Below are 27,563 nucleotides of genomic sequence, written 5' to 3'. Positions count from 1 at the left end.
TCCTGTCATTCTCTGACTAAATATATCAGTACTGTTTTCTTATCCCCTAATTCTACTATGAAAATTCTTTGACTAACTTCCTTCTACGATGGAACACATCCTACATCTCCTTTCTCTGAAATTTTCATTCTAGGAGATTTCAATGTTCACCACCACCTTTGACTCTCCTCTCCTATCTGATCCACCTGGTGAACAAACCTACACCTTTTCTATCCTTAATGACCTAGAGCAGCTTGGACAGCACCCTACCCATACCCCTGACTGCTTTGGAGAGATTCCAACATACTTGACCTCTTCCTTATAACTAATCCTTCTGCTTACACTGTTAATCTTTCCTCTCCATTGGGCTCCTCCAATCACAACCTTATTACCTCAACCTGCTCCAGTATGGCCTGTGGACACTCCAATGAAACGTCGGTAGTGGCACTTTGGAGCTGCTGATTGGGAGGCCCTCAGGCAGTACTTCTTTGATTTTCCCTCGAATGATTAATGCTTCCATGGCCAGGAGCCATCTGAGTGTGCCTCGTGCATTACCGAGGTTATTCTCTCGGGGATGGAAGTATACATTCCTTTCTCATATCCTATGACTAGCACAAGAATGCCTTGGTTTAATCACGCTTGTTCTAATGCTGTCCACAACAAGGAGAGGGCCTATAAAGAGTACCGGAGCCAACCCACCCCTGAATCACATCTTTTCTATGTTTCTGCCCAGAATCGTACTAAGGCTGTTCTTCGTTCTGCAAAAAATAATTTCATCCGTACTAAATGCTCTCAACTCTCCAACTCAAATTTTTCCCATTCCTTCTGGCACCTTGTCAAAAACCTTTCTAACAACTTTACCTCATCATCCTTCCCTCCTCTTTTCTACTCTGATGGCTCTGTAGCTATTTCTTCTATTAATAAAGCAGATCTCTTTGCTCAGACTTCCTCCTCCAATTCCACCTTAAATGATTCCGGTGCTGTTCCTCCATTACTTCCCCCCTCTGACTTCCTCATGGCTGACATTAAAATCTAACATGCTATAGCAGTAGCCGTGTGTGTGTGTGTGTGTGTGTGTGTGTGTGTGTGTGTGTGTGTGTGTGTGTGTGTGTGTGTGTGTGTGTGTGTGTATTTTGGGCAGCCAAAACTAAACATTCAAATTGCACAAAAATTGGCACATATACCGCAAAAAATTCGCTGATGTGAAAAAACTTGGTCCCATCACAACTGAAAAACTTTTACTATATTTAATGAGCAATCAAAGTTTGACCAAAAAACACAGCTCCCGGCGTGAGTGCGTGATTTTAGGGTTGCATTCACAGTAGAGTTTTTGATGGCTTTATGTCTAATATACTATAGCAGTAGCCGTGTGTCTGTGTATTTTGGGCAGCCGAAACTACACATTCAAATAGCACCATAATTGGCACAAAAATTACAAAAAATTCACTCATGTGAAAAAACTTGGTCCCATCACGATTCAAAAACTTTTACTACATTTAGTAAGCACCCGGTCGGTTGCCATGGCCGAGTGGTTAATATCTCGGATTTGCGTGCGGACAACTTGGGTTCCATTCCCAAAGCTGCAAATAACACGATCGATTGGTTAGCTGCAAAAAATCCAAGTGATGTTAGACTAGAACAGCGCATAAACAGACCATCATGGGCCCTTCAATATCGCCTTGATGGCCGATAGTAACAACGTTACCCTAAAACAGCACATAAACGTGACTCGGATTACCTGAAATGATCGCAGTCCGTGAGCGAAGCGCGAGGAAACGAGAGAGAAGAACGAGAACATGACAGCCTTCCGCAGGAGCAAGTGCGAGAGGGCCCAAAGGGCCCACAAGTGCTTGTTTCTTCAACTGATGTATTTTCTGCCATTACTGGCCTCAATAATAACAAGACATATGGGCCTGATGGGGTCTCTCCTCTTGTCCTCAAGAACTGTGCTTCTGTGCTTACACCCTGCCTAGGTAAACTATTTTGCCTTTGTCTATCAACTTGTATCTTTCCTTCCTGCTGGAAGTTTGCTCTCATTCAGACAGTCCCAAAGGAGACAATTCCCACCCCTCTACCTATCGGCCAATTGCTTTAACATCGTGTGTCTAAAGTTTTCGAGTCTATTCTTAACAGAAAAATTTCAAAGCATCTTCCCTATCACACCCTTCTTTCTGATCATCAGTATGGGTTCTGTCAGGGATGCTCCACTGGAGATCTTCTCACCTACTTTCAGACTCCTGGTCATCCTCCTTTCAAGACTTTGGCAAAAACTTTGCCACTTTGAGGATTTGTTGAATGTAGAGAGTGAGAGCAGTGTGAGTATAAGTGGTTGGGGAATGGCTGGGAGAAGAAGAGATGAGAGGAGGGAGGAAGAGATCAGTAGGTCGGAAGTAGTGGAAGCGATGAAGAAGATTAAGCTGGGAAAGGCCCCAGGAATTGATGAAGTGTGTGGTGAAATGCTTAGGTATGGGGGTGAGATTGTTGTGGAGTGGATATGGAAGTTGTGTAGATTGGCGTGGGAAGAGGGAAGGGTTCCAGAGGACTGGAAATCAGGTATAATGAATGAGGGTGAGATTTGGAAGCTTCCGGTGTTGCTGTTTGCTGATGATACAGTATTGTTGAGTGAAGATGAATGGGAGTTGCAAGGTTTGGTGAATGAATTTGGGACAGTGTGTAGGAGGAGGAAGCTGAAAGTTAATGTAAACAAAAGTAAAGTTATGGTGTTTGAGAGGAATGAAGTCACAGAGTGTGCAGTGAGGTTGGATGGTGAGGATATGGAGAATGTGAGTGCATTCAAGTACTTGGGTAGTGTGATGAGTAAGGATGGAACTTTGGGGGATGAAGTGAGTGAAAGGGTACAGCAGGGAAGAAAGGTTGTTGGTACACTGAAAGCAGTGAAGAGAAATAGGGAGGTGAGTATGGAAGTTAAGAAGTCACTGCATGATGGTATTGTGATCCCTACCCTGACGTATGGAAGCGAGGCGTGGACCTTGCAAGAGGGGAACAAGTCAAGAGTGAGAGCAGTGGAAATGAGTTACTTGAGAGGAGCATGTGGAGTGATGTGGAGGGACAGGTTGACGAATGAAGAAGTGAAGGAACGTTGTGGGGTAGATGTGGATGTGGTTGAAAAGATTAGAAATACACTGAGGTGGTTTGGACATGTGGAGAGAATGGAGAATGAAAGACTGACTAAGAGGGTGTATGTAGGTGAGGTGGAGGGAGGGAGAGGGAGGGGTAGACCGAGGATGAGGTGGAGGGATGGAGTTGAGAGGTATATGAGGGAGGGGGGGGTGAGTTGGGGGGAGGGTAGTCAAATGGTGGGTGACAGTGACTTGGAGGCGTTTTGTCTGCGGCCACCCTTTGCGGGATTAGGGCGTCGGGCTATAGATAGATAGATAGTTATGCACTGTGTTACATAGCCTATGATTTCATCATCCTTTGTGTAATTTTAACGCACAGTTGCTGCATGTTTGATCACGAGCGTGTTCTGCCTCAGTCCCCCCCTTCTACCGTTATAGTAGAGTAAGTCGACATCTCTGTTATACATTGCGGGATTGTCATCTCTTTGTCCCCATGGCTTCATTTGCGCGTCCTCATTACAAGTTGTATCAAGCTCTCCTGGCCCCTATATAATGAGCTCAGTCTCTGCATCATTGCCACTTAGATCTGCTCCTCATTTTGTTCACATCTCTGTCCTCCCCTGTACAGATATTATTATTGTGAGTGCTCAAGAAGTCTCCAACCATCTAGCAGCTGTGTGTAATTTGAGTATAACTGTTGTTGCATTTTTTCTTGTACTGTATAGCATAAGTTTAATTTGTAGGCTTAGTGAAGTTTTTGTAATTCATGTATGGATCTTTATGTCAGTCATTTTTGATAATAGTTTGTATCTGTAATTATTTATCTGGCATTCACTGAGTATTATCTGGTATCTCATTTCATCAGGGCTGACTTAGATAAATTTACTCTTGCTAATTTCGTGTTAATAGAGGCTATTGCAGTTAACCATATATTTAACCTGTTTATTTGCCATTACATTATCCTTATGAGTCCTGAATGTTTTGTTGTTAATTTAAGCATTAAACTTTAACTTGTAATTTTACCTAACTCTTTTGTTTTGAACCTGGAACTTTACGGGACAGTAGTGACTCTTCGTATTCTCACTTAAAGTGTACATTATCTTTCTCTGTTCCGTAACAACTGTCACTTGAAGTAACTTATAAAACTATTTTCCACTGTTCACTTATCTTTACATTCATTGCTTTCTTGCTGTTTACACATTATTTACACTTTATTTACAATTCCACATGCACTGTTTTACTCAATAAAAAGATCATAGTCACTCTCTATCAACTGTCAGCCCTTTACCTCTTTCCGCACGAGGTTTAGTAGGGGGTAAAGGTCACAGGGCCCTTTGCATGGGGCTATAAAGCGGCGGAGGTTAGCAGGAGCAAATCAGACATACTCCCACTTTCAAAGACGACAGTGAACTGATAGTGGTGGCCTCCTGCCGCCTGGCTAGGGTAGGTGCACTACTATCAACTTCAGCCCTATGAGACCTGCTAATATATAGCAATGAAATGATTGGCAGGAAACCAAGACAATACATAATAAATTAGGTAGTTCCAGGTGAATGTAAATATCACTTGGGCTTCTCCCTTCCCTCCTTATATGTATATTTATTACGAAAATAGATTATATGGCACATTTCAAGGGGAAATAAACAGCGAAAATTAGCAAACAAGTGCACGTGAGGTGTTGTCAGGTGATAATTAGCCAATTCCAGGTGTATCACACTATCACTTACCTTATTTCTTTTTTGTATATATTATTTGGTATAAGAATAGGGCATAGGGCTTATTTCAATGGATGAAATCAGTGGAAAATTCCAGGGAAGATTCACTTAGCGCAGAATACAGTGTAGTGGCCTGCAATAATTAGGTAGTTCCAGGTGAATGTAAACATCACTTAGGCTTCTCCCTTCCTTTCTTATATATATATTTTTATTACGAAAATAGATTATACGGCATATTTCAAGGGGAAATAAACAGCGAAAATTAGCGAACGAGTGCACGTGAGGTGTTGTCAGGTGATAATTAGCCAATTCTAGGTGTATGGCACTCACTTACCTTATTTCTTTCTTGCATATAGTATTTGGTATAAGAATAGGGCATAGGGCGTATTTCAATGGATGACATCAGTGAAAAATTCCAGGGAAGATTTACTTAGCGCAGCACGGTAGCTCAAAGGTAACGTTCGCACGTAGTGAGCGAGTGGTTCAAAGATCGATCTTCCGTTAGTTTGTAGCAGCCGTGGCTCAGTTGGTTAAAGCGCTCCGCTCTGACCGAAGGGTCGGAGGATCGAATCCACCCAAGAGTCATTGGTAGACATCAGGAAGGGCATCCGGTCATAAAATGCTACACGCTCCAGACAAAAGTCCTCTACCCAGGGGCAACGCCTTAGCCCTTACCCAAAAAAGGGGAACCTGGCGTAAAACTCACACTAGCACGGCTGGGCAGGTGAGAGGATAGGGTAATGGAGGGGAGGTAGGGAGGGGAGTCAAGAACGGGGAGAAATGGCTAAATTGTCAACAATGGATGGGAGTACAGATGAGATTAGGAGTGCTGACTAGTGTTGGACATTGGCAGTACTGATAGATGATACAAGCCACCACTTCAAAGCCCGGGCGAATTCAAAATAACACGGAACCACAAAAGTGTCGCCCCGCGGTATGATCCCTTGCTCCCAAGCGTCACAAAAGTGACACCCCGCGGTTAAGGGGTTAACCCGCTGAGTGCCAGAGCTGTACAGGTACAGCCATGCCTACGTCTGCGGACAGTGCCGGAACGTACTTTTACGGTCTGCAACTACAACCAGCATCAACACATGAATTTTCAAATTTGGCAGGAGATGACTGGCATGGACATGCAAGCATCCTTCCTGCATCTGTACCTACTTTCTATATCATCTAGATACCCAACAAGAGTGTCCTTGGCTTGAATAGCATAGTTACCGATGAAGAAAACAAGGATCTCCTACCTCAAATCAATGGGTGTTAGCAGAGGTCAATAAAAGTCTATGGGAGTTACTCCAAAGTTTTCAGCCGCCTGCTCATGAAGAATGAACCTCAAAATCGACCTAAATGACTTCTGTGAGTAATTTTATGGTTGTTCTCCATGTTTACTCATCATTTCCAACCTATCTAACATTAGAAAAAAAAAGTAAAAAATTGGGCGGCACCACGGCTCCATGAGGGTACAATGGGTTAAAGGATCTAAGCTATGATGAAAGACTAGAAAACCGAACCTACCAATGTTACAAGTGAGAATGAAAAGAGGAGACATGATAATGCTATATAAATACAACTCAGGGAAAGAGAAAATAAACATCAATGAGTATATAACCTATGAGGAGGCATCAAAAAGAGAGAGAGAGAGAGAGAGAGAAAGAGAGAGGGGACAAAGACGTCGTCTCTCTCTTTTTTTCCGTAAGGAATTTCAGTTTCCCAAATAGGGCAATTGATCAGTGGAATGCACTACCAAAATACAGAGTACAGTACGAACTTGACTTATTCCTGTAAAGATACAATTAGGTAAGATTGGATGATGGATGGATGGATGAAATAAAAATGTAGGGAGGCACTTGAATTTGAAACAGAGCATGGGATAAAGTAAGAAAAAGATATACTGAAAAAGCTTGGAAAGAGTACAAAGAAGTAAGCATGAATACGTATGTAAAGGTAAGAATACTATATGTAAAGGTAAGAAGATGGCTCAATCCGATTGGAGCACCTTAATTACCCACTAAACCACCGGGCACCATAGTTTGGTTCCATGGTTACCATCCAGCATAGTAAATGGTTTCCTGGTGTACAAGAAACCATTTGGCTTGTCACTCAGTGCAGAGTCGCCCACAGACAGAAGGAAGAAGAAAGAAAGAAGGGAAGAAAAACAGAAGGGGAAGGAATAAAGGAAAGGGCAGCCACCTAAGACCAACACATCGAGTGAGTGGATGGTGGGTGCCCAGAAAGGCCAGAAAGGGCACTCTGGGAAAATTTGGGGAGTTCACCATACCAATTAGCCATACAACACAAGTTTCAATGATGCAATTTGCACATTTTCATTTGTTCTGTAAAATTCCCAGACACACTCGCCATGCAAATTCAGAGTCTAATGTACTTAAAAATTAACAATAAAAAAGGACATTAATTACATGTTGTAATAAAGACTTGCTGTACTGTACATCATCTACATTCACAGGGAGTACAAACAAATACTGCACCAACCAGTATGTAGCCAGTAATTACACCACTGTCGTCTGCTGTGATAGGCGCAGCACTGAGCTTCCTCATTCTCATGGTGGGGGAACATTAGGTCTATTCCTCCAGAGTGTAGGTCGAGCGGCGTGCCCAGAATGTGGCTGTAAAGGAAATACTGTACTGTATCAACTGATGTTAAGGTAGGGAGTGAATGAAACATGAGAAGTGTAAGAATTAAAAACATGTACACACAAAGACACATAAGGCACGTGAGGGACCACACCCTGATGAAGTGCACCCACAGTGTTGAGACTCAAACAGTGTGCTCATCTCTGGACCAAAGTAAGGCAGTTTTTGCACAGGTCATCTATGATTGGTCGCCTTGACCCATGACGTCACATGGGCACCATTCGCCAAGACAACAGTGTGTTTTGAGCAGCCAGTGTGAATTACAGCCTGCTTTATTTTATACATTTTATGAGGTTATAGTACTTTTCACTGTGTGGTGTGTATGGGTGTTTTGCAAAGACATCCTACGGTCATTATCTGACAGGTTTCATATGCCAAATGAAAAAAATAACCATGCTAAAGTGCAAACATTTGTGTGAACAGAGGGGCTAAGTTGCTTCCCACAGCCATGTCTATGAAAGTTTTTTCAGTTCAGAAAAATATGCAAGAGATTTGCAAAGCCACCTGCAAAGGACACCACCACCAATTAAAAAAAAAAAAAAAAAAAAAGTTGCCAAACCCTGGAGTAGTTCAGGATCAAAGTCTGCCAGCAAAACAACAAGGGAGTAAGTAGGGAGTGAATGGATTTACAGTGAAATGTAATCGACTAACAAGATTAATTATTAGGGAATTTACCTTCAGTTATGAACATCAAATGGTCACGTAACATAGCAATAGGATTGTCTTGTCTCTACACAAAGTATTATCACCAAGATACTATAGAGTGTTTGTGATAGGCTAAATGAATGTCTGTGAACCCACTCATTTCAAACGTAATTCTAAAGCATTATCCTTGCATCATGACTATATTTTCATTTAGCACAACACATAATTTCATGATGACGTTGCGACACTCACTGCAAATTGCGTCAAGTGGTCTGATATTACGAAACAATCGCTCAGTGGAACAAAATATTGCTGCCGACCTAGCCTACATGTATAGAGGTAATTCTTTTAATCACTTTAAATTATTACACACCCTTGAAATTCCGATGGAGAAAAATGAAATATTGGTACCGGTAAGCTACAGAGTGAGTGAGTGAGAGAGAGAGAGAGAAGCATTCCTCTGGGATTTCGGCAAGGTGAAATAGGAATAGCCTCTCTCTCTCTCTCTAAGTTAATATAGAATTGATATAAGGTGATACTGGTGATGACGATGGTGGTGGTGATTGAGAGAGTCACCCTGGTGACGTAGAAATAATGGAAAATAGGAGGAATCATATTCTGGGGGAGCAATAAGCTGCGCATGAGCACACTGTTTGAGACTCTACACTGTGAGTGCACCATTGTGGGAACTGGCCCCCACACATGCATTCATAAATGCATGCATGCACACATGCACGCACACACCAAAAGCTCCTGGGTCCTGTGCAAGAGTTTTTCCTAACGCAACATGTAAGGGAAAGCACCAGAAAAAGAGGACTCGATGTGCCCTCAATGCTAGATCTCATATTTACTAGGCAAGAAAACGATATTGACAATTTAATATATCACCCTCCATTCGGCAAAAGCGACCATGCAGTAATAAATTGCAATTTCAGGATTGCATATGACATAGATAACAGCAATGAAAGTTACAAAAAGAGCCTAAACTATAAAAAGGGAAAGTATCATGACCTAAAGAAGTACTTCTTTGAAACTGCTTGGGAAAAGGAGCTTAGAGCACATGATTTAAATGCAATATTTGAAAAATTCTGTGAACTTCATGAAATAGGAGGCCAGAAGTACATCCCACAACACAAAGAAGCAGAAAATAAAATAAAGAAATGGTTCAATACAAAATGTAAAAAATCAAAAGAAAAAAAAAAGATTTGTCATGGAATAGATACAGAAGACACAATAGTGAAAGGGCATATAATAATTACAAACAGGCAAGAAATGATTATACAAGAATAAGGAGGGAAGGCCAAAAACAGTTTGAGAGGATATCATAAATAAAAGTAGTGATCAACCAAAGCTATTTTACAGCTACATCAGAAGCAAAACCAAAGTAAAAGATAAAATACAATCCATTATGGATAATGGAATCACCTATACACAAGAAAAGGATATTTGTGAAGCACTAAACAAGAATTTCCAATCAGTTTTTACAGAGGAAAAAAATTTTGAGAGGGATTATGTGGAACATGCATGCCCACACATACTACCAGATATACAAACATCAGAAAAGGAAATACAGGAGGAGCTAAGTAAATTAGACAAAGGAAAAGCAAATGGTCCTGATGAAATTTCATGTTGGGTGCTACGTGATGTGCAAAGGAGTTAAGTAAACCATTATCTTTAAATTTCAAGAAATCCTTGAGTCAAGGTAAACTACCTGATATTTGGAAGAAAGCAAACATTGTTCCCTTATTCAAGAAAGAGAATAGACAAAATCCACTTAACTACCGACCAGTATCACTAACCAGTGTTGTAAGCAAGGTATTAGAAAAGCTTATAAGAAAAGCTTGGGTAAATCACCTAGAAGAACACAGTATGATAACAGAAAGACAGTTTGGTTTCAGAAGAGGAAAATCATGTGTTACTAATCTGTTGAGCTACTATGACAGAGTAACAGACACATTACAGGAAAGAGAAGGATGGGTGGACAGTATCTATTTAGATTTCAAGAAAGCATTTGATACAGTACCACACCAAAGACTTTTATGGAAACTGTACCATCAAGGAGGAATTCAAGGCAATCTGTATTGTTGGATAAAAGATTTTCTCATGAAAAGAAAAATGAGAACAGTACTGAGGGGAAACTACTCATCATGGAAGGAAGTGACTAGTGGAGTACCACAGGGCTCAGTGCTGGCACCAATCATGTTTTTAGTGTATACAAATGATATAGACAGTAACACTGGAAATGAAAGCTACCTAAATATGTTTGCAGATGATGCAAAAATACAAAGGAGAATTACTAACACAGACTCTTGTAAAGAGCTACAAGAAGAATTAAATAAACTTCATGAATGGAGTAATACATGGCAAATGGAATTCAATGTGGACAAGTGTCATGTAATCAAGTTTGGTAAAAGTGGAAAAAGACCTGATTGGGATTATACATTAGGAAATTAAACCCTACACACATCAGAAAGAGAGAAGGACCTAGGTGTAATTGTCAATAACAGACTATCTCCGGCTGACCACATCAGTGAGAAGGTACGGAACATGTATACACTGCTTGCCAATATGAGAATAGCGTTTACATACATTAATGAAGAACATGCTAAGAAAGATAATAACATCATTCATCAGACCAACCCTGGAGTATGCATCAGTAGTCTGGAGTCCTCATCTCAAAAAACACATAGACAAGATTGAAAAAGTTCAAAGGGCCGCTACAAGATGGGTACCAAGCTTAAGGGATCTAAGCTACGAAGAAAGACTAAATAAATTGAATCTACCAATACTACAGGAGAGAAGGAAAAGAGGTGACATGATTATGCTATATAAATGCATATCAGGGAAGGAGAAAATAGGCATAAATGATTACTTAACATAAGGGGAAGCATCAGCAAGAGGGCACTGCAAAAAACTGCATAAAAAGGGAGGTGATAAAGACATAAGGAAATTTAGTTTCCAAAATAGAGTAATTGATCAGCGGAATGCACTACCGAATGAAATAGTGTGTGCCAAAACAATTCACAAATTTAAGGATATGTACGATAAATATGGTTTAATACACGGGACAGTACGAGCTTGACTCCTTCCTGTAAAGATACAATTAGGTAAGAACACACACACACACACACACACACACAGCAGTGAAAAACAGCTTAATGTGGATAGTGTGGAACTGGGAGATGGTATGTCTGAAGTGATAAACATGGTAACAGAAACTAGAGGGAAAGGCAAAAGAGACATCACAGCAGCATATGTCTCCCCCAAGACAAGGGCACAGACTGAGAAGGAATATCAGGAGATGTTGTCAGACATGGTTAGATACCTATAGAAAGCGACTGAGAAAAACAACAACATAATCCTGATGGGTGACTTTAATTGTAAACAGGCAAACTGGGAGAAGTGGGACTCAGGATGTAGTGAAGATTCATGGGACAGTTAACTGTTCAATATAGCAATGGACAATGTAATGACCCAGTGGGTCAAAGAAGAGACAAGATTCAGAGGTACTGACACACCAATAAGACTAGATTCAATTCTAACCAAAGAACCTAATGTGAATGAATCTCTGAAATATTTATGTCCTATAGGAAAAAGTGATCAGGTAGTGAAAGAGTTTCAAGTAATAGAAGGAAATGAGGAGACACGAGATGAGCTATACTGGCATGGATGATACAACTTTCGAAAAGCAAACTTTACAGGATTCAGAAAATTTTTCAAAGAAGCGGATTGGCGAGACTTCAGGGAAACAAGAGAGATACAGAAGAAGTGGGATATCTCTCTAGACTTCTATAATATGTGGTGTGGAAAAGCACGTGCCAAAAGTTAGTGGGAAAGAGAACTGCAGAAATGACTGGTTCAACTAAAGGCGTGTGACAGCAAAAAAAAGAAAGGGATAAGGCATGGAACAAATGGAGAAAAGAGGTAATGACAGAACAAAGGAAGAATATGAAAGAACTAGAAATGAATATACAAGAATATGTAGAAACAAGAAAGGAACTTTGAAAACGGTATAATTGACAAATGTAAGGAAGATCCTGAATTGTTTTACAAGGTTTGTTAATGGCAAATTGAAACAAAAGGAAGGAATCAGTAAGTTGAAATTAGAAGAAAATGTCTATAAAAATGCAGCTAGGCACACTGACATAATGAAAAAATACTTCCAATCAGTCTTCACTAAAGAAAATGATTTTGTGGAGGAGGAGGAAGTGACTAGAAATGCAGTGTTAAAAGATGTAAAAGCTGAGGTGCAAGAAGTATACATCTAGAAACTCAAGATGTGAGGAAGGCCCCAGGACCAGATGGGATCTCTAACCGGATACTAAAGGAATGCAGAGAAAAACTGGCGGATAAGATTCACCGTTTAGTTGTTTGTTCTCTTGAAGAAGGGAAAGTGCCTCGGGAATGGAAGAGGGCCAATGTGGTACCAATTTATAAAGGGAGGGAACAAGGAAGTACCCCTGAATTACAGACCAGAGTCCCTGACCAGCATGGCTGCAACACTGTGCGAGAGAATCCTGAAAGACAGATGGAGAAAATATCCGGAGGATATGGACATTTTGGCAAAAAGTCAGTTGAAATTCAGTGGAAGGTCGTGTATTTCCAACTTGTTGAGCTAATACTCAAGGGCAATAGACGTGCTACAGGAGGGAGACAGTTGGGTGGATTGTGTGTATTTAGATTTGGAGAAAGCCTCTGACAAGGTACCCCACGAGCGACTAATGTGGAAACTAAAACACATAGGAGGACTGAGAGGGAACCTCTTAGAGTGGATGAGAGATTTCTTGAGAGACACACAAATAAGGACAGTAATAAATGACAGCTGTCTGGATAGAGGGAAGTAACAAGTGAAGTCCCATAGGGCTCAGTGTTAGCACCAGTAATGTTCCTGATTTATGTAAATGATATCATTGATGGAATGAACAGTTATGCAAGTCTGTTTGCTGATGATGCAGAGATCCAGAGGAAAGTAGAAGTTGAAAAAGACTGTAAAATGCTGCAGGAGGACCTGGATAGGATTCATGACTGCAGCCAGACATGGGAAATGAAATTCAATGCAAAAAGATATTGGAAATGGAAGAGACCATCACTGAAGTATTTGATGGGTAATGAACTAATCACAAAAGCGAGAGAAGAGAAGGACTTAGGAGTGCTGGTCCAGGATACTTTGTCATCTGAAAAACACATTAACAAGATGGTTAGAGAGACGTATAATCTCTTAACTAACATAAATGTAACCTTTAATTACATGGATGAGGAGATGATGAAAAAAATTGATAGTGGCCATGATCTGCCCCAGGTTGGAATGTGTGGCAGTAGCATAGTCCCCAGTGAAAAGAAAGATATAAACTAGATCAAGGGAATACAAAGAACAGCAACCAAGATGGTCCCTGGCCAGGCAGATCTGTCATACAGGGAAAGGCTAGAAAAGTAAGATCTGCCTTCCTTAGAAGAGAGAGAGAGAGAGAGAGAAAGAGAGAGTGGTGACATGACTGCAGTGTTCAGGGCCATGATGGGAGTAGAGAAAACTGACAGAGAAGGTCTGTTTGTATAGGATGGGAGAGTAACAAGGACACGAAATGAAACTAAAAAAGCCAAGTTGCCTGAAGGATATCAAGAAATATAGTTTTCCATATAGATGCACAGACCTGTTGAACTGCCTGGAAAAAGAGATCATCCAGTCTAAAAACTTAAACGAGTTCAAAGCAAACTCTGACTTATCAAGCAACAGAGAGAGGACCCCACGAGCATAGCTCCTGTATATCACAACTAGGTAAACACAATTAGGTAAATACAACTAGGTGAATACACACACACACACACACAGCCTTACCTAGCCATAGCTGAACACTCGATATGCCAACCTGGCCTGCCACGCCCCCATGGACTTTCCCAGTATGGCTCATCAGGCTTCGCACCTTTCCAAAGTGCAAAATCTCTCCGAGATTTTTTGAGACCAGCTTCAGCAAGTGTGTCAAGAGGGGCAAGAGGACCAAACTTGCCATAGTCACCATATGCAACGGTATCAAAGTAAACTGAACCTGAAGGACACAGTGGTTAATAATTATTATCATTCAAATATGGCACGAATGTAGATGATAACAATATTTCCACACACATTAACATACAGAAAGTGCATCTCATATGTGATTGGTATACAGTGGGTCTTCCATATACGAAAGGGATAGGGACCAAAAAAAACTTTTGTAATTCGAAATTTCGTATATCGGAACAATTTTCCCCATTGAAATACAGTAGGCTCGCACAGTGCGCGAGAGACTGGGCGGTCCACGACCTCGCGCACTGGGAATACATAATCTTATGGAAATAATTACATATGGGCGGTACCCCCCCATACCTGGACATTTTTTGGCCCTTAGAGACATAATAAAGCTCATATTTTTCAGACATTGTACTAAAGCTAAAGCTACAATAACAAAAATATGGGTAGTCACCTTAACAACAGTAGACAACAGGCCTGATGACCTTAAATAACAGGGGTTCCGGGGCACGGCAACACTTACAGCGTCGCACTCCCCACCACACCTCCCACCGCACCAACACTTCCCTCCACATACTCCTCTTGAGCACCTTCCCCAGGAGCATCAAAGTCACTCACTTCGGCCATAAAGTCTTCAAAGTCCAATGCTGACACTTCTGACATTGCATCCTCTTCATCCTCAACAGGAACAGGAGCAGACGATGTCGCTGGTTCCGCAATTTCACCAACTTGAGCCTGTTGTGTGTAGCTTGTTATGAGCGTCTGTCTTCTCCTATTTATTTCTTCCCTGTGCCTGCCTGTGTAGAAACAGAAGAGTTTGTCGATACCAACCAGAAGTTCCTCCGTTCTTAGGTTGCTCACTTCCTGTTCCTTCACCTCTTCCTTGAGCCTATCCACGGCAGCAAGGATCTTGCTAATGTTTAACATACACAGCTCAGTCCTGCCTTCCATCACACTAGGCTGCTCAACTTGACTCTGCCTGGCGTCGGGCTCTGCGTCAGTCTCATCTATCCGTTGCAACACTTCCTCAGGAGGCTGTTCCTCATTAGCAGTGTGCACTTCTTGTATGTCCGCCAATGTAACGTTCTTGAAATCTGGTACAGCTTGTGCTGCTGTCAGTGTTGCTGCCTCAGCCTCGGCCAGTGGTTGAATGGCCGTCTCCTGGGTCGTGCATAAGTGAGGCATGAGCATTCGCCACGCATGGTTCACTGTTGCAGGTGCAATCTGGTGCCAGGCTTGTAGGAGAAATTCAACTGCATCCTTCACTGTAAAAATGCCTCAACAGTCATGGCATCTGTGGCAGGTCGGGATACAGGTGCTGGTGGAGATGGAACGGGAGCAGATGCCTCATCAAGGTCTTCATCGTGATCTTCTTGTAGGGCATGAAGCTCCTCTTGTGTGTCGGTCTTCCTGCGTAGGTAGTCGTACACTTGTTTATGGTGGAAGTGCTTCACAGTGGCGATTAGTTCTTGATCCAGTGGCTGCACTAGTGACGTCGTGCAGGGCGGCAGAAACACAACACGACAATCCTTATGCAGATCTTCAAGGTATGGAGGGTGACTTGGTGCATTATCAAGCACAAGGAGCATCTTAGATGGAATGCCCAGTTCCCGACACTTGGCCCTGGCATCAGGGACACACCGGCTCATTAACCAGTCTGCCATAATGTTCCCGGTCATCCAACCATTTGCGGACTTGTACCAATACACGCCACTTGCGTCCATGTTCGTGAGGTTTTTGTAGCACCTTGGGTGTGAAGCTGTGTGTACAACAACTGGCCTCATCATGTGGCTCCCAGACAGGTTTACAGCGAACATTACCTTCATCTTACACTTCTGGAGCTTGCGACCAGGGGCTTGTTTCTGTCTTTTAGCAATGTAAGTTGATTTGGGCATGGTCTTGTAGTATAATGACGTTTCATCGATGTTGTAGATCTGGTCCTTGGTGTACTGTCCCTCTTCAATAATCGCTCTAAATATCGCAGGATAGTCTCTCGCGGCCAGCTTGTTGGCAAAGGCACGTTCACCAGACACTTTCACGTAACGGAGTTCCTTGTGCTTGAGAAAACGGTCCAGCCATCCAACTGACGCCCTGAAAGGTTTTTCCACTTTTAACCTGCGAGATGCTGCCTTGTAAAAGAGCTAGGCTTGGTTCCGAATAAATCTTCCATTCAGTGGAACACCTTCCTTTTCCTTCCTCATTATGAGGGTGGCAAGATAGCGCTCCATTAGTATCACAGCACAATTTCCCACCCGCGAATGGCCATCTAGGTCAGAGGCACCGTACGTCTTCACTACAGCCTTTATGGCTTCACAGTTCTTCCACACAGTTCTCACTGTAGAGTCAGCCAGTCCCAGGGCTCTCCCGATGGCAGTGTTTCCTTGACCCTCCTCCTTCATCTTAATGATCTTTAACTTGGTGGTGTGCATCAGAAGTTTCTTAACTCTTGGGGTTGGAGCCATGGTGCGGCGAAGTACAGGCAAGGATGGAGCAGCACAAAAAACACCACACGTTGTACACGACAGGTTAGCTGTAGAGAGCGGATCCGCACAGTGCACGAGCCAGGACTGTTGTGGCCCACTCCCTTGTACCCCAAGCTGCGCAGTAGAATGCCCGGGAATTTCTGCGCATCAACATTACGACCCATGACACACTGTGTGAGGGGTGGTCGCGCACTAATAGAAAATGGCATTTTTGAGCCACTCCTTGCCTCTGCCTCGCGTTCTGTGCAGTAAACTCGCGCATTCAAGGGTTTTTGGTTATTATTTTTGGTCACTCGCGCACAATGCGAATCGCGCACTGTGCGAACCTACTGTATACATATACATGGGGGGATGCATCCCAGGACCCCCTTGGACCCCCCACCTAAACTTTACCTCCCTCCCCATTTTGAAGTAAGCAATACCTGTATACAACTGTAGAGAAGGAGGTGGCCATATTCTTGTACATCTCCTTTTTCTTCGTCACAGTCCCAACAGTGGAAGCTGCAAGGCCTAAAGCACGCCCAATCTCTGAGACTCCCTGACCCTCTTCATGGGGTCTTATAATTTCCAATTTCCTTTCCAGAATTAGAGTACGGTGTTGCTGCTTCTTTGCAGAAGGCTCCCCCAATGCTGGAGATGATGCAGGGTGCTTGGGAGGCATGGCAAAACAATACGAAAAGGTGAAGAGCTCTGAAAATATCCTCACGTACAGTGAAGCTGTGAGGAGAGGAGGGATGTGGACTCAACTGAGAAGCGTGCGAAAATTTGTTTACCAAAGAGGGGTTAGTTCGTTTTCTCTCAGCAAGCGAGCTGTGCATCGCGCCCATTTTGAATTTTTCGTACAGTGTTCCATTAAAGCCTTCATAGCTGTCGGCCTTGAACAACACTTTACTGTTTCGGTGTCAGTGGCATTGAGTTAGGGCGTCCTATAAAAAACTGAGAACAATTATGGGAAGGGAACGAAGGTCACTGGTGTGTTTACCCCAAGCAGTCAGGCGTTCTCTTCACTCCAGATGTATTCATCGATGTTTACAAGCTTATGTTACATGCACCCTAATTTTGAGTAAGTTTCTTTCAGCAAAAGAACATAATTTACCACCCTCAAAATAGTAAAAAAAATATAGAAGACAAACTAGAGGAATATGAACTGAAATGGTAATGTCTTTCGGCTGTATGCTTACACGAAAGATTATGACTTTTACAATTTTAAGGGACGATATGGAACAAAAATGTTTGCTAATCAGAAAAAAAAATTACTCTTTCCTCCCACATATTCTCGTAGGTTAGAATTCAGCTCCACATTCTTCATTCGGTATCGCTCTTCCCGATAATATTAAGGACCAACTGAGCCCAGTTATTTCTGCTCCTTAGTGTACATTTACTGCTCATTCTTTTGTTTGTTCTCATGTGTATGTGTGAAAGAGAGAGGACTGATACAAGCAATAATGTATTCCATTATCGCTCTCGTAGCTGCTGGCCTTGAACAACGCTTTACTGTACTGGTGTCAGTGATGTTGAGTTAGGATGAGCTATAAAAAAACTGCGAGTAATTATGGGAGGGGATCAAAGGTCACTGGTGTGTTTACACAACCCTACTCCATCCCAAGCAGTGAAGGCGTTCACAGTTCACTTCATCCCAAATGTTTTCGCTGATGTTTACATGCTAATGTAACACGCATCCTAATTTTATTAATTCGTACATGAATCACAGCAAATCACAGGATGGGTTTAGGGAAAAAAAAATAATAATAATGAAAAAGCCAGATGTGCCAGACTTTTCAGATTTGTAAGAAAAAGAAATTGATTTTAGAACCTTGAAAAAATGGACCTGAGGCCAACCACTGGAGCACGCAATTTTCTGAATCCACAGCCACTGAGGGGGCTAAACATATGCTTTACTTTAAGCAGTAAAAGCACCTTACCACATCAGTTCTTCCTGATAGTCTGTTATATTTTTCAGATTACTTCTGGGTTGGTAAATACAATAAACGTTTCTTGTTAAATCTGTTTCCCCGTCGTTTTTAGCTGTTCTGGTGTGACAATTCTTGTTTATTTCATTAACATAATGACGGAAAGGATTGTTCTTCCCTAAGTGTTTAACTAAACCTGGCCTAACCGAGCTTATTTGTACCTAATAATTTAACCTGGCCTAACCGAAATTATCTGTACCTAATAATTTAACCTGGCCTAACTGAGCTTATCTGTAACTAATAATTTAACCTGGCCTAACCGAGCTTATCTGTACCTTATAATTTAACCTAACCTAACCTACAGTTGGGAAATTGGGAAACAATATCCACCTTCGAGCACATTCAGTTTCTTCCACTGTGCTGGAAACGATCGTTGGGGAAAGTGACGATAATAACACGGAGGAAATTTTTCAGCAAGAAAAAGTAATTTGCCAAACTGAAAGTTGTCAGAAAATTACAGAAACAAGCTGGAGGATTATGAATTGAATTGGTAAAGTCTTTCTGCTGCTTCAAGTGTACAGTGAAAAACACAAGTATCTTCCCAAAGTCTGACGAATATAGGGTGGAAAAATCGAACCATTTGAAACACACACTAGTAGAAACAGGGTTTTCATTGTATTTCGCCTGGTGTAAATTTTCTTCACACAGAGCTGGGAAGATAGTTGTCTTTCACTGTACATTTACGGTAAATAAATCAATCTAACAATACTTGTGTTTTGTTTCCGCCGGATTAATAGCAATTTCAGACTATTCAGGCACCTCTTCACACTATATAGTTTGGATAGTGGGGCTATCTCTGTATTTCCTTTCGTACTGATTTTCGTATCATCGAGACATATTTTCGTGTTGTGGAATTTATCCTATATTAATCGCTTTCGTACCATCGAAAATTCGTACTTCGGGTTTTCGTATTTTGAAGACTCACTGTATAAGGGATTTAAAAATTTCCACACACCCTGCTGCTAATTAAACTTACATGAAACAAATATGATAAGTATTACAAAATTACCACACTGATGCAAGGCAAAAGCTCACATGTAACAAGTATGCAGCAGATTACAAAATTTTCATATGTCTGCAATCATCATCATCAGCATCCGGACCTCCTTTCCCACCCTAGAGCAGGGTGTGGAATAGCAACGTCCAGAGAGCACAAAATTGCCCAATCCAATAGGCCACACTTCAATTCACTCACCATTCAAGCCCCCAGACTCCTGGCTCTATGTGATAGGCCAAAAACATTCACCATGTATTGCAGCTAACATATCCGATACAGAGTCAATCCGGATGCTGTCACGTTAAAAATGGGGGCCAAATCCCTGATCATGTGCTTCTCATAATATTCATCCAGCTGGCTCGATCTCATGTCAGTCCCCTTGCCTCACCAACTTCCAAACCTCTCTTCCTCACACACTCATCCACCATGTCCCTCCACTTTTGCCTTGGCCTCCCTCGCCTCCTCCCTCCTTCAAATTATTATTATTATTACTATTTTTTTTTTTTATGTGAGGAAGAAGGAACCAAAGGCAATGAGCCCGCAAAACTGTTCCTTCCAAGAGAAAAGCAAAATACAATAGAGAGCCAAATTCAAGATCTGATCATTTCGAGATGCCTGGACACACTGCGTTTGAAAGACTGGAGATCATAGGAAGCAGGAAATACACACAGAGGGAGATAGTTCCAAAGTTGACCTGTTGCATAAATGAAGGACTGGGAGTAACGGTTAACTCTTGCACTAGAGAGCTGGACAGAAAAGGGATGAGAGTTTGCTGCTAGATGGGTGCTACGTGCCCATCGTAGAGGTGGAGGAATGCATGCAGACAGTTCAGAGGAGCAGTGACCATTGAAGTAGTGACAGAAAAGAGATAAAGATGCAACAGTGCGGCGAAGAGACAGAGGTTGAAGGGAGTCAGTAAGAGGAGGAGACTTAATGAGACGAAAAGCCTTTGACTCCACCCTATTGAGAAGAGCTGTATGTGGGGAGCCTCCCCACACATGAGAGTTGTACTCCACACAGGGGCGGATAAAACCCCTGTATAGAGTCAACAATTGTGCAGGGGTAAAGAAGGAACGGAGTCGGCTTAGCACACCCAATCTCTTGGAAGCAGATTTTACAAGAGATGTAATATGATCTTTCCAAGATAAGTCCCAAGTACTGTAAATGAAACCCCAAGCATGTTCAACGATGATGCAGGATTAAGCTGAACATTATTAAACATTAGTGGGTATACCTGTGGAAGATTTTGTCGGGTTGATAGGTGAAAAAACTGAGTCTTTGACGCATTAAAAACAACCAGATTATTTTTACCCCAGTCAGAGATACGAGCCAAGTCAGACATTAGGTGTGCCATAGCCTCATCCCTTGTTTGTTGAAGTAACTGCTGAGATGGACGTTGTGGGAATCGAATGGAAAGGTGAAGGGTGGAGCCATCAGGTTATGAGTGGATAGGGTTAGATGTACAACTTAGAAGGTCATTGATGACTAAAAAGGAAGAGGGTTGCTGATAGGACAGAGCCCTGAGGAACACCACTGTTAATAGATCTAGGAGAAGAACGATGGCCGTCTACAACAGCGGCTATAGAACGACCAGAAAGGAAGCTAGAGATGAAGGCACAGATAGAAGGACAGAAACCGTAAGAGGGCAGTTTGGAAATTAGATTTATGCCAGACTCGATCGAAAGCCTTTGAGATGTCAAGTGCAATGGCAAAGCTTTCGCCAAAGTCCCGAAAGGAGGATGACCAGGAGTCTGAAAGGTAGGTGAGAAGATCATCTGTGGAGCGTCCCTGACGGAACCCATACTGACGATCAGAAAGAAGGTTGTGATAGGAAAGATGCTTTAAAATTTTTCTATTAAGAACAGACTCAAAAACTTTTGAGATACAGGATGTTAAAGCAATTGGACGATAATTAGAGGGTTGGGAATGGTCACCCTTCTTTGGGACTGGCTGAATGAGAGCAAACTTCCAGCAAGAAGGAAAGGCACAAGTTGATAGACAAAGGCGAAAGAGTTTGCCTAGGCAGGGTGTAAGCACAGAAGCACAGTTCTTGAGAACAACAGGAGGGACTCCATCAGGCCCATATGCCTTATTAGTATTGAGGCATGTGATGGCAGAAAATACATCAGCTGAAGAAATTTTAATGTCAGCCATGAGGAAGTCAGAGGGGGGAAGTGATGGAGGAACAGCACCGGAATCGTCTAAGGTGGAATTGGAGGAGAAAGTCTGAGCGAAGAGATCTGCTTTATCAGTAGATGAAATAGCTACAGAGCCATTAGAGTAGAAAAGAGAAGGGAAGGATGATGAGGTAAAGTTGTTAGAAAGGTTTTTGGCAAGGTGCCAGAAGGAGCGGGAAGAATTTGAGTTAGAGAGTTGAGAGCATTTAGTACGGATGAAATTATTTTTAGCAGAGCGAAGAACAGACCTAGCACAATTCTGGGCAGAAACGTATAAAAAATGTGATTCAGGGGTGGGTTGGCTCTGGTATCTTTTATAGGCCCTCTCCCTGTTGTGGACAGCATTAAAACAAGCGTGATTAAACCAAGGCTTTCGTGCATTAGTCAAAGGATATGAGAATGGAATGTATGCTTCCATGCCCGAGAGAATAACCTCCGTAATGCGCAAGGCACACCCAGATGGCTCCCAGCCATGGAAGCAATAATCATTCCAGGGAAAATCAAAGGAGTATATACTGCCTGAGGGCCTCCCAATCCGCAGCTCCAAAGTACCACAGACGATGTTTCTTTGTAGGGTCTGCAGGCCGTACCGGAGCGATAGGACAGGTTAATTTGATAAGGTTGTGATCGGAGGAGCCCAATGGAGAGAAAAGATTAACAGTGTAAGCAGAAGGATTAGTTGTAGGGAATAGGTCAAGTATGTCGGAGCTCTCTCAAAGGCAGTCAGGGATACAGGTAGGATGCTGTACAAGCTGCTCTAGGTCATTAAGGATAGAAAAGGTGTAGGCTTGTTCACCAGGTGGATCAGTGAATGGAGAGGAGAGTCAAAGGTGGTGGTGAACATTGAAATCTCCTAGAATGGAGATTTTAGAGAAAGGAGAATTGGATAAAATGTGTTCCACTGTAGAAGTAAGATAGTCAGATATACCTTTTCAGCACTCTATTGTTATCCATTCTCTCAACATGACCATATCATCTCAGTACACTCTCTTTGATTCTGATATCCACAGACTTCCTCACTCCACATCTTTCGCAAACCACATCATTTTGTATCCTATCCACTCTCTGTACTCCCCATACGATAAAGTCAATCTGGATGCTGTCACGTTAAAAAGGGGTGCCAAATCCCTAATCATGAGCTTCTCCTCACAATATTCATCCAGCTTGCTCGATCTCTTATCAGTCGCCTCGCCTCACCGACTTCCAAACCTCTCTTCCTCACACACTCAATCCACCATATTCCCTCCACTTTCTCCTTGGCCTACCTCGCCTCCTACCTCCTTCAGATTTGCTCAGATTTACCTTTTTCTCCACTCTATTGTTATCCATTCTCTCCACATGACTATAACATCTAAGTACACTCTCTTCAATTCTGGTGTCCACCAACTTCCTCACTCCACATCTTTCACGAATCACATTATTTCATATCCTATCCACTCTCTGTACTCTGCATACATGCCTCAGCAGTCCCATCTCCACTGCTCTTACTCTTGACTTTCCATTTTCATGTCACATCATAGTCTCACATCCATATGTTAAAGTTGGCACTAACACTCCATGTAAGCCAAATGCAGCTGCAACACTCAAGCCATTATTTCTTATCAAGGCCTTCATGGCACCAGCTACTTTCCTTCCTTGTGTCACTCAACTTTCCACTTCTTTTGCACATTTTCCTCTCTTTTCTATCACTGTACCCAGGTATTTGAGCTCTCTCACCGATTCCAGTCTCTCTCCATTCACTGTAACATCACACTGGGAGTCACCTTCTCTCTCAATAACCATCACTTTACTCTTTTCTGCATTTGCCCTCAAGGCACGACACACACAGACATCAGCAAAACTCTGCACTAGTATACCAAGTTCTTGTCCAGTATTTGCAAGTAGTACTGCATCATCAGCATACAACAAATTTGAGATATTCCATACATCACCATCCATTACCGTCACACCCCTCTTCATTACTCGTGTTTTTACTTCTCTAACCACCCCATCCATATATATACTGAACAACCATGGGGACATCACAGAGCCTTGTTGCAAGCCCACACCGATCATGAACCATTCACTTAGATGCCCATTAACCCTTACACATGCTTCACTACCATCATAAAAACTCTTGATGGAACCTAGCAGCTTACCATCTACACTGTACATGGGCAAAACCTTCCACAATCTTTCTCTGGCTACTTTGTTGTATGCTTTTTCCATATCCATGAATGCCATAAACACTTTATAGTCCTTCTCACAAGTTTTTCCCACTATCTGTCTCACTTTAAATGTTTCATCCACACATCATCTGCCACTCCTAAAGCCACTCTGTTTGTCAGTCACTAGGACTTCTGATGTCTCTCTTCTATCTATCTATCTATTGCCAGATGCCTCAATCCTGTTCGGGGTGGCCACAATCAAATCGCCTCCATGTCGCCCTGTCCCCCGCCGTTTCACTGCCCTGCTCCCAACTCACACCCCCCTCTCTTATATACCTCTCCACCCCATCCCTCCATCTCATCCTCGGCCTCCCCCTCCCTCTTTCCCCCTCCACTTCACTCATACACTCTCTTCATCAGTCTTTCACTCTCCATCCTCTCCACATGGCCGAACCACCTCAGTGAGTTCCTCCTAACGTTTCCTATCACGTCCACATCCACACCACAACGTTCCTTTATATCCTCATTTGTCAGCCTCTCTCTCCATGTGACTCCACAGACTCCTCTTAAATAACTCATTTCCACTGCTCTCACTCTTGACTTGTGTCCTTCCAGCAATGTCCAAGCTTCACTTCCATAGGTTAGAGTTGGTATCACAATACAGTACTGTCATGTGGTAACTTTTTCACTTCCATGCTCACTTCCCTGCTTCTTATCACTGCTTTCAAGAAACCAGCAACCTTTCTTCCCTGCTGTACCCTTTCAAGCACTTCACCCTCCAAACCTCCATCCTTACTCATCACACTACCCAAGCACTTAAACGTACTCACATTTTCGAATTCCCCACCATCCAACCTTGCTGTACATTCACTGACTTCACCTCTCTCAAAGACCATCACTTTACTCTTCTCTACATTCACCTTTAGATTCTCTCTTACTTTATAATAATTCTTCCATATACCTTCCCTACAACACTCAATAAACTTATGCCACAATAATTCTTGAACTCACTTCACTCACCTTTATTTCTGCACAGGGGTACAATCATAGCCTTTTTCCGCTCTGCTGGCACAGTTTCACTCATTCATGCCTTCTTACGTATCTCCAACAAGCACTTCATTCCGCTCTCTCTACTACACTTAATCATCCCTGCATACACCTCATCAACTGCAGCTGCTTTCTCATTTTTCAGCCGTTTCACAGCATTCTTCACCTGTGCGAGTGTCACATTTCCTATCACTGCATTCCTTCTCTCCACAGTCCCCAAATCAATCATGTTTACAGCTGCTCTGCTCTCCCTATTCCCATTCATCAGGCTTTCAAAATATTCTTTCCATCTGATCCTTACTTCATCCCATGGGTTAATAATCTACCACTTACATCCTTCACACTTTCACATTTCTTTCCACTGTCACTTTTACATTTCCATACCTCTTTCCAGAATAACTTCCTATTTTCAGAGTAATTTGCATTCATTTTTCTTCCTAGATCATCATCTACCTCTCCTTTTTCCTCTTCGCTAGTCTCTTTATGTGCTTTTTGCTCTCAGTATATTCAGTCCTTATTCTAACTGAACCCCTGTCCTGTAACCACACTTGCTACTTCTTCCTCTATTCCTCCACTGCTCTCTTAATCTATTCATCCCACCATGCCGTACCTTTCTTCTTTGTTGTTACTCTTGCCACACCACACAGGACTTCAGCATTCCTAACTATGCAATCCCCATATGCATTCCACAGGCTGTCCAGATCCATTTAATTCCAATTCACTGATCCTAACTTCTCCCCTACTTTGGTCCTGTATTCATCTGCCATTTCTTTGATCCTCAGCCTCTCAACTTTCAGTCTTTCTCCCTGACTGCTCCGCTCTCTCCTGGTCCACCCCACTCCTCTAAGCTTGATCTTCCATACCAGAATCATATGATCTGACAGACCTCCACATTGTCCTCTCACGGCCCTCGTATCAGCAACCATTCCCAACATCGACCCCTCTATGAGCACATAATCAATCAGGCTCTTTTCAACACAATCCCTGTTCCCTCTATACCATGTACTGTATACTTATGTGCATCTTTGTGCTTGAAACATGAGTTACAAATGCCCAACTTCCTTTCCTGACACATATCCTTCAGTCACTTCCCATTATCATTTTCTCCTGGCACTCCATTACAACCCATTATGTAATCCTCAGGACCAGAGCCTACTCTTCCATTCATATCGCCCATTACAATCACTTTATGGCTCCTGGGCATTTCTCCCACTGCTTCATCCAGTTCATCCCAAAACCTGTCTTTCTCTCTCTCACTCCTGTCATCACGACGCATATGCTACAATCACAGCCACTTTCACCTTCTCAAACTTGAACTTGACATACGTACGACACATTTGTAATCTCTCATTCCACTCTGCTACACTTCATTCATCAACAAAGCAACTCCTTCCTTGCATCTTCCTCCCACATTCATGCCCAACCTCACACACTTTACATCCTCCCACTCCTTCACTTCACACCCTTTCAGCTTTGTTTCACACGATGCCGTCACGGCATATCTCGCACTCCTGAACACATTCACCACTTCCATCTTCTTGCTCTCCTCATTCACACCTCTCATATTTCACATGGCCATGCAAATCTGCCCATTTGCTTGGGGCCCTGGAAAGGTATTGGGTCCCCCGAGGCTCTCCGAAACATTTGCCATGATTAAGTGATTTTAGATAGGGGAATCTGGGGAACACTTAAGTCTGCCAAAAACCCCGGTTATATGGTTACCACTCAGCATAGTAAATGGTTTCCTGGGTACAGGATACCATTTGGTTTGTCACTCTGTGTACAGACCAAAAGGCATGAGTACACTGAGTGAGTGGATGATGGGCGCCCCCATCCACCATATATGTCTGACGCTAAGCAAAAACCCACCATTACCCTTCCTTAAATCCTCAAAACCCTTGCACATCTTCTAACAAACATTAATGTATCTTCCTTATTTTCCATCTATCTATCTATTGCCAGACGCCTCAATCCCGTTTGGGGTGGTCACAAACAAATCGCCTCCAAGTCGCCCTGTCCCCCGCCATTTCACTGCCCTGCTCCCAGCTCACACCCCCCTCTCTTATATACCTCTCCACCCCATCCCTCCATCTCATCCTCGGCCTCCCCCTCCCTCTTTCCCCCTCCACCTCACTCACATACACTCTCTTCGTCAGTCTTTCACCCTCCATCCTCTCCACATGGCCTTATTTTCACAGTATGCAAATTAACATCTTCAATATCAAGATGTGTTTTATAGTGCATTCTTGCATTAGACACATGGTGGTATAGTGAGTTATGGCACTTCAAGCAGACTTTGCCTATAAGGGGTCTAATTCCCAGGGGTGGCTGGGGTTTACTGCTCATGTAATACCACTTTGGGGCAAGCAATTGCTCAATCTCACCATAAATGCCTAATACATTGTGCTGGATTGGATGGTGGATAGATGGCTTTCCAGATGGTTTTATTCAAGTTAGGAGAGAGAATTAATTTTCATGGTGTTTGATACACCCTTTATTAACTCCTTAATATTCAGTTCTTTCCAAAGTTGAACCAAACTGTCTGGCGGCACTAAGAATAAGATTAAAAATATGGCATCAGACTCTTGCTGTTATTGTTGTGGCACAATGCTTAATTAAGAGACTCTGGTGGACTGCACTTCATAATTTCCCTTCAAGGGGATTGGTAGA

The 27,563-nt window shown here is 42.5% G+C and overlaps 1 protein-coding gene across 1 annotated transcript in view; it reads right to left on the bottom strand.

Annotated features, from left to right (window-relative positions):
- CysRS-m (cysteine--tRNA ligase-like protein, mitochondrial) overlaps positions 1 to 27,563 on the bottom strand; it is a 245,783-nt gene that overhangs the window by 170,178 nt on the left and 48,042 nt on the right. Inside the window, exons 6-7 of the mRNA XM_080281646.1 lie at positions 13,905 to 14,112; positions 7,265 to 7,398 (exon numbers count right to left, since the gene is read on the bottom strand). Coding sequence (XP_080137772.1) covers positions 7,265 to 7,398; positions 13,905 to 14,112 — 342 coding nt within the window. The remainder of the gene's footprint in view (positions 1 to 7,264; positions 7,399 to 13,904; positions 14,113 to 27,563) is intronic.

The sequence above is a fragment of the Coenobita brevimanus genome, chromosome 90, assembly GCF_032717465.1.
Source record: "Coenobita brevimanus isolate Jiangsu-jjx chromosome 90, ASM3271746v2, whole genome shotgun sequence".
Lineage (NCBI taxonomy): Eukaryota > Metazoa > Arthropoda > Malacostraca > Decapoda > Coenobitidae > Coenobita > Coenobita brevimanus.
Note: the sequence above shows the minus strand (reverse complement) of the source record. Positions and strands in the feature narration are given on the sequence as shown.